Raw genomic sequence first — 8,798 nt, 5'->3', positions numbered from 1 at the left:
TGAAATCCTTAGTCCAAGTCCCAACAAGTATTTGAGGCCATCATAATCTAAATCTCTTAGGCATATAAAATCAACAACATTATTTATTAATGTTAGTTAACACGAGATTATAAGCAAGATGAAGATGATTGTTGTCCTTTTATACAAGGAAAAGTAACAACATAAATATGATGAGATTACAAAGAAAATAAACAACAAAAACATAATGAAAATAAAAATTTTAAGGTAGAAATTAGATTAGCCATTAATATAATCAGTGACAATAAAAATTACTTCCATAAGTAGTCCAACATCGTGGTTTCAATCTTCCTTTCTCGAAATTCTTCAAAAGATGCATCACTTACCCTCAAGAGAACATTTACATCATCAAAGAGAGCACAAAATTATCAAAATTTTAATGAAGTGATTCTTCAGTCAATAATCAAGTCTTTGACATTAAAAGGGGCAAATTTTATCTATCACTATCCATATTATAATTTTCTAAAGTATATGCATTGCATACATTATCATAATTATCATACACACTACCAAACCCAATAACATAAAGGCCAAGCATGGCCCATAACACAAGAAACATGGTTCAAACTTTAATGTTAGCACAAACCTAAAATATAAAAATAAAACTAACCACTTCATTTAAAAAAAAATCATACACACTCTCATAGATACAACATATTATGTTCAAGATAAATCTGGCTTACTATTCCAAAATACTTACTACATACTAGTTCCTAAATACATAATGCATAAAATAGCAACTCTAAATACTATGGTAATGAAATAATTTCAGGTTACACTCATTACTCTTAAGGAAGGTGATAGTGGGTCGGTTTTGAAAAACAATTGTCACTTATGGTAGAAGTCTTGTGATTCAAAAAATAAGAAAACATAGTTGAATTATTTCTTATAAAAATACTAAAAAATAATAACAAGAAAAAAGCATACCATCACTGAATCTACACAGAAACATCCTTGCCTCACCTCTAAAACATTTCATTAATGATTTAAGTAAAGTTGGTTGACTTTTGATATTATGAATAAGTCCACCAAGGCATGTTTGACAATTTGAGCTATAAAGGTGTGAACTAGTTGAGTCAAACTTGAGCCACCCTCAACTTGTGTTTGATTAATTAATCCAATTCTAGCTTGGCTCAAGCTTAATTTTAAGAATTTGAGCAATTATCAAAAAGAGAGAACCATATTAATATAAACTAGTGCTTTCATGAAGTAATAAATACAATGAACAATTAGAAAATAAATAATAAAAAAATTTCATGTATAGCGTAAAATCAATTTTGAATTATTGTTTAAAAATTAAAGATAAAATCTTAAATTTTAATATATTTTAAATTAATTTATATTAATTATCTTTCAAACGTGCAAACTTACGAGCCAAAAAGTTGAGATTGGGTTAGCTTTAGCATAGCTTGTTAGATCATCGAGCTTAGCTCAAAAATCACTTATCAAGCCAACCTAAGCTGGCTCATGAGGCAGCTTGGCTCAGTTACTCACCTAGTTGTAAGCATATGGAGAGAAATGTACAAGATGGTGTAAATTGAACTAAGATTAAGCCAGGAAGGGGATCATATTTTGAATGTTGGCACCTTTAGTTTTTTTTTTTCAAATCCCTTATTTTCCCCTAGTGTTATGTGTACTTTAAAGAGCCACATCACTTCGTTCTCAGAGCACACCAGGCATGTGAAATTCATCAAAATGATTATACTCGACCGAGGCTGAAACCAGCTACCACCCTCATAGTCCTGCCTATCAAGGCCTACTACTTTGAATTCACCTACGTGATCAACTTCTCACACTTATTGCTAGTCGTACTTGGCGGAAACCTTGGCCTGTCCCGTATGAGATTGTTGTTCCCTCAGTAGGCTTGCTTACCTACCTGATGACTTTCTACGCCTGTGCCTAACCGACCTGACTTGACCGTCTGGATAGACCACTCTTTGATTTGATGATGAATGAAAAAATAGGTCTTCCCCTATGCTTACCTTTCAACTCTAGTTGATACAAGCATTTCAATCCATTGCATTGTTGTCTCACTTTCCGATGCGGTTGTCGAGTCCAACCCCCTCTCTCTCAATATGATAGATGCTTCTTTCTACGAAAAAAAAATAGAAGAATGGTGGGAAAGTGAACAGTACCCGACAACATTCAGGCATGAATGTAGACCCATCGGGCAGGGATAATCATTCCAGTCCCGGGAGAGGTGGCGACACCAATTTGACCTGGGGGAAGCACTATGAGTCACTGAAACGACCGCATGAGGCGCACCCTAAGCCTAGCTTCTCGGAGCATCAAAATGATGATATTATGTTGTCAATGTTCATAAATCTTAAATGCTAAATGATTGTATAAAATTGATATGTAAACGTAAAATGTCAGAATAACAAACTGTTCATTAAGTCTCATAATAATCCAATGCAGGGTCTACAGTATGAATCAGCAATGCAAATTAAGAACGCAAAATCTACAACTATTGTTCAAGTTTGAGCCATTTGAAGGCTGGATTCGTGATCCAAAGAAGTTATCCAATCCATTAGTGCTTTGTTGACAAGCTCAGGCACCTCATCATGAGGACAATGGCCTGCCTTCAAGTTCACAATGCTCGTTTTTGGATAGAACTCTTTAATTCTGATGGCTTTAGCAGGCCCAACCCAGGGGTCCAGATCACCCCATAGCAGTAGCAATGGGCATGACAACTTCTGCAGTACACTATCAAGTGTGTATTTGCTTTGATTCATCATAAATCTTGTCATCAATCTGCAACAATAATCAACAAACATTTTTTTCATATCATATTTTCATTCCCTTTCAAACTGAAAATGATTCAGTAATTTAATTACCGATAATACACTTCTCCAGCATTGGGATCACTTGCAGGTCTGACAATGGATTCCACAAGATAATCATCAACATTGGAGGTATCTATATAGACCTGGATGCATTCAGATCATAAAACACGCATGAAGTAGCAGCAGCAAGCGACTCACAAGATGAAATATGATTATCTTCATAAAGATAAAAATTATTTCAGTGGACAATAAATCGAGAAACTTCTGGATACTTTAGAAACCCTTGGAAAGGAGTATAGATCCTCTACAATTTACTTTTGATGGCTGGAGTTGAATTCAAAAAAGCTAGAATGAAAAGTATAACATGTTGAAAAAAATAGAGCCAATCAGAACCACTCGCAGTCTGGAAACATGAAAATGAAAAGTATAACATGTTGAAAAAAATATCAACCAACTCATGCCATTTACCATCTTGAAAAAGAAAAACAACCAATTCATGCCACTTTGTTACACAATTTGAGCAATTATTGTAGTTTGAGTATCGTACACTTTTCAACACTGATTCGACTCGTGCGGGCTGCTTCCATTGCCAAAATAGAAAGCCAAGAGCGACTCTTTGGAACACCTGCTTCACTGGGTTGACCATATACTTATATAGGACTGACCCTTCATCATTGATTGCTGGCTTTCTGTTTGAGTCTCCAAATTGGCCAGCAGTGTTAAGGAGAACTAAACCCCGAACAAGCTGAGGCAACTCTGCCGTTGTAAACAAAGCTGTGAATCCTCCAAGACTGAAGATCATTTATATGTCATCAGTGATCAACTGCGAATGATAAAAATGGCTGCTTGCCTTTAAAATGGCATGCATGAAAAACTAATCGTTTAGAAGTGCACAGAACTTTGAAATTCACTGAAAGATTTACTACGAAAATTACGGTTTAGCTGCAAAGTCAAGGAAATTGTGAAAAAAAAAACAGAAAGTTAAAGTTGGACAGTATAATAAGAATAAGCATATCCTTTCAGAAGATTAATAGTTACTATGTAGATGATGAAATTAGAAGTATGGTACTTACATAACACTAGATTAAAACAATTACCAGTTTAAATATTCAGTAAGTTCACTTGTTTCCATGATGAGCAGAAATTTTCTGATATGGTTAGTGTAGAACAATTATCCAACGTACGAGGAATTGACCCTAGGGAATAGGGTGAGAAACATTACTTCGACTCTGAAAATAGTCGTAATTCTATTGCTAAATATGATGAAAATGAATCATGAGAAGTTTGCCGGTACCTATTCCCGACTAAAATTGCAGGCTCTTTGACTATATCCTTGATGAAATCAGCCACCTGGTCCCTCCAGATTGTTGCATCGTATTCAATGATTGCTTTCTCGCTCCATCCAAATCCAAGCAAATCTAAAGCATATACCTTGTACTTCTTTGCCAGCTCTGGGATGTTGTACCTGCAGTTCAATCAAAGAATATCACTTTGTAACCTTAGTAGTCAAAAGGACTGATTTTGAAACCACATTTCTAATGTTTTTTTTATTTACAAATTGGATAACAACACTTTATGTTGCTAAACACAATATCTGGATTTAACTTGAGAAAGAAAGCCACAATATGATGGTTCAAAATAGGGACTAAACAATACATTTATAAACACCTACAACATGAAAAATAAAAAAAATATGCAGAACTTCAAGTCACTTGGAATTTTAGATTGCCTAAACTATTTAATGCAGATGAACAAAAAGACCTGATGGAGTATATGAGCAGTATAAATAGTTAAAATTGATCACAGGCGTGTGTTGAGACTTCATGAAATAAGTGCAAGACAGCTGTGTAAAATAATTGCAGATGATGAAGAGTAATAACATCAGACTATAGTGACAGAATGCGGTGCATGTTAAATTTAACTAATATATAAGCATAGATCTTCACGCAGAGCACTTGAAGTCCATTTTAAGTATAAATGATTCAAAATTAAAAAGTATAGACATACATATGTGGTTTCAATTTATTCTTGAAATGAACATTTTACACAATTATATAGACATAAACAAACCTCCAGTGAAAAGCTGAAGCACCGAATCCATGGATAAGAACAATAGGAAGCCCTTGGCCTTGCTCAACATAGTGTATCCTGTGACCTCTCCATGTCCAAAAGTCATAACCTTCTGGCCGGAAGGCAAGCTTCTCCATCCCTAGGAATGTTTAAAAGTTAAGTTCCACTACATAATTCAAATGTGGTATAACATAAAATGGTCGCCACATTGCAGCTTTGATGCCTTTTGTATTTAATGAAACAAGGGAAATCTTACTGTGCAACTTTACTTTATAGATAAAAGAACCAATGGAGAAGAATATATTATGATTTACAGTTGTTTCTTTACTCTGCGCATGCAGAAAAATCAAATTCAACTAAGTGTATGTCATAATTTATTCTTTTTAGAATTTTAATGCTTAGCAGTAAACATGTTGAGTGCATTAAGCTTCCACAGGACCAACTGTTATCAAGATTGTCATAAATGAAGAACACATTACTCTAAGGTGGAGGATTGATAGTATGATAAGTAAAAATAAATAAAAAGACGCAGGATATTATAGGCATGGTGGCAAATAAATGACCCAAAGGACTATTTAGTTCAATTAATATCTTTGTGAATGCAGTGGACAAACACTAAGAGTTTGAGCAGAGATTGATGGGAGATATGTTGAGGAAAATAATTTTAAAGGAAAGAACTGCATGGAAGACCAATGGATTATTGATGTGCTCCTTTGTCAAGCGAAGAGAAGTAACTTCTTAAGGGTCCTTGGTCAAATGAATAGCACCAGCATCTCATTAGATTTATAGGAAGCAATAACAAAAACAACAAGCCTTTGTGCCACTAAGTGTCGGGGGCTACATGAACCTTTTCTCAATTTTGTCCAATTGAGTCTCATAGAAAAAATAATAAAAAAAATAACACTAATAATAATAATAATAATAATAATAATAATAATAATGATGATGATGATCCTTTGTTTACAGAAAATAAGGAATTTGTAAACTACATTGTGCGCATCTCTTACTTAGAAGACATAATTGCCCAAATTTCTTCCTTACAAAGCATAAATTATTTGTTAAGAATTTAATTTTGGCAAAACTTGTATATTTTATAGTTTGGTGAGAATCTTTGTTGCCTAAAGTGGGAAAAATCTTTATGGATGAATGAAACACGTCTCCATGAATACAATAAAAGAGAATGATCATTTGAATTATGGTTTGCTTTGGAAAACTTTGTTGTCTGTCTCACTCAGCACCTTGCCAATTCGATCTACCTGTACTAAAGGCAAATCAAACTCTTGCTCATTCAGTGCGAGGCCTATATAGCTATGAAATCAAATTGATTGTTCTTTTAGTTTTCAAAGGCCCATTATTTATTGCCAACAAGATGAACCACAATGGAAGAGACATTTTCATACCCCTAGCCAAACAAGGTGTGTTACCGAATAGGTTCAGACTGGCCTACATCAAATGCCTGTCAGGTTGGGTTGGGCCAACCACAAATAAGATGCGAGTACCTTACTACAACAAGAATGGCTTTGATTGCATCTTGAAAAAGAGATGGATGTATAGCCCACTCAAATAACACCTTATTTCAAAAGCTATATGTATGAAAAAAACATTTGAAATAAAATCAGCATTATTGTTCGGCTGGTTTTCCCTGGCATGCTTATTCAGCTCTTCTTGTCACACTGGCATGCTTATTCTTCTTCTCTTGTAACAACTTTAGATTCAGTCTTTAAACCTCCTGAGATAAGAAAAAAGAAAAAGTTTGATGGGGAAATCCTTTGCTTCAACATTTTCTTTGATGACGCCAACTTTTCACAACATTTTCCATATCAATATTTTTTACTGTATTGTTATCAGAGTCAATGAATGATTCTTTGATAAATCAATGCATCAAATTTGAGCTTTTTGTGGAGTTTGAAGTGTGTGACACAAGCAAGAAGGGGAGAATGTCTTTTATTTCAAAAATTATATATCCTTAGTAAAATGAATATATAATTAAAATTTTAAATTTTAAATTTTAAGAGGAAAAGTAGATTAAAAAAATTATATAAGTAATAAAAAGTAACAAAAGACAACATTTAAAAAAAAAGAAAAAAACTAAGAGTTTCAGCCCCTACCTTCATCCTCATCTAGACCACCATCAAAGTTCCACTAACTCAATCTTAATATGGTAGGATTCTTGCCTTTCCGTGGACCAAAAAAGCCCATACAATATATGCTTTTATTTAAAGCAACAAAAACTAAATTTACAAAAATAACAGTCTGCTTACAAATTTTTCTAAGACTTCGCAAAAAAGCAAAAAAAAGAAAAAAAGTTAAGATCCAACAATCTAATGTTAATAAAAATATGGTAAATAAGAGAAAATGTCAAAAACTATAAGAGTGATCTTATAGATGTGATGATTACTTGAACAACTTTTATAGAATGAATTCAAATTATTTGAGAGAAATTAAAACAGGCCTAACAAGTGTAAGAAGCTTTTACAACCTTTTCTCATACCCAACTCATCAAAATATCTTTTAGTTATTAGTTATAGCATCTAAAAATATAAATAATCTCCCTTAAATACTCTCCAACCGGCTATAAAACCGTTAGTTAAAGAAGTTCCAACAACTAATCAAAACTCTCCAAATTAAGCCTTAATGACTAACCAAATGTTAATATAAACAGCTAATATTTATAAAATCATAATAAATTCAATTTTAATACAAAATTATCATGTAACCTATCAAATAAAATTTAAAAAGTGTAATGAATCTAATTAAATAAAAAAAATATTGACAATCAATAACTATAATATAACGTTTGGAAAAATATAAATTTATATATTTAAGATAACTTTTAAAATATTAAATAATCTTTAAAACAACTAAAAATATTTATAAAAAAACTTATATATGTTGGAGGTTTATCATATAAAAATTGAAGTAAAAATAAAAATTCAAAGCATAGTAAAGTTCCAAGATTATAAATTTATTACATTTACTTAATTTGATCCAATATTATTATATTAGTTTGACAACATTTAATGAAAACTTCATGATAGAATATTTTTTTTAATATTTTCTAATTTTATTCATAAATTTTTTCATTTATAGCTTGAATTTGAGCCATCATTTTGCATATAAATCTAATAACACTAAGGACTCTCTAATGTACTTTCTTGACTAACATATGTGTTGCTGTATATATATATATATATATATGTGTGTGTATGTATATATATATGTGTGTGTGTATGTATATATGTATGTGTGTGTGTATGTATATATGTATGTGTGTGTGTATGTATATATGTATGTATCTATATATATATGTATGTATATATATATATATATATATCTATATATTAGCTTTCTATTAATTTTAAATAACATATTATTAGCTTTCTATTAAATTTTAAGAAAAACATAAAACGATAATTTCAATATCTAAAAAAACATATGTGTTTTCCACAGCCTGGAGCTAATGACTGCTGCTTGTGCTACTCGAACTAGATGAAACATCAATAACAACTGCAGGCGACGGTGCTGGTGTGTTAGTCACGGCTGGTGGTTGTGATGATCTGTTAGTCGTGACAGGTGGCAATACTCTTATGATAGTTGCGACTGCCGGCGATGCCAGCGTGGTAATCACGTATGGCGATGATGTTGGCATGGTAATCGCGACAGATGGAAATGCTGGTGTGGTAGTCGTGACTCAAGGCAGTACTAATATGTTGGGAGTCGAGGTGGAGGCTTGCTGAGGTGAGTCGACGTCAAGGCTTGCCTTCATAGTACCGCATCCACAACATGTCAGTGTTGACCTCATTTTTTGTGAGATCTAACTTCTTTCTCCTAGAACTTAGGATACAACCATAGGACTTTCCTGTTGACCATTGTGGAGGATTAGTGAGTATACTCACCCCACCTAGAAATTCATTACAAAATTTT

General features: G+C 32.8%; 1 protein-coding gene across 1 annotated transcript in view; it reads right to left on the bottom strand.

Annotated features, from left to right (window-relative positions):
- Window positions 1–2,374: 2,374 nt before the first annotated feature.
- LOC110038633 (pheophytinase, chloroplastic) overlaps window positions 2,375–8,798 on the bottom strand; it is a 38,830-nt gene continuing 32,406 nt past the window's right edge. The window contains exons 3-7 of the mRNA XM_020743522.1: window positions 4,875–5,013; window positions 4,099–4,269; window positions 3,352–3,595; window positions 2,856–2,947; window positions 2,375–2,772 (exon numbers count right to left, since the gene is read on the bottom strand). Coding sequence (XP_020599181.1) covers window positions 2,493–2,772; window positions 2,856–2,947; window positions 3,352–3,595; window positions 4,099–4,269; window positions 4,875–5,013 — 926 coding nt within the window. The 3' untranslated portion in view covers window positions 2,375–2,492. The remainder of the gene's footprint in view (window positions 2,773–2,855; window positions 2,948–3,351; window positions 3,596–4,098; window positions 4,270–4,874; window positions 5,014–8,798) is intronic.

The sequence above is a fragment of the Phalaenopsis equestris genome, unplaced genomic scaffold (genome assembly GCF_001263595.1).
Source record: "Phalaenopsis equestris unplaced genomic scaffold, ASM126359v1 Scaffold233353, whole genome shotgun sequence".
Taxonomy (NCBI): Eukaryota; Viridiplantae; Streptophyta; class Magnoliopsida; order Asparagales; family Orchidaceae; genus Phalaenopsis; species Phalaenopsis equestris.
This window is presented reverse-complemented; position numbering and strand designations above follow the sequence as displayed.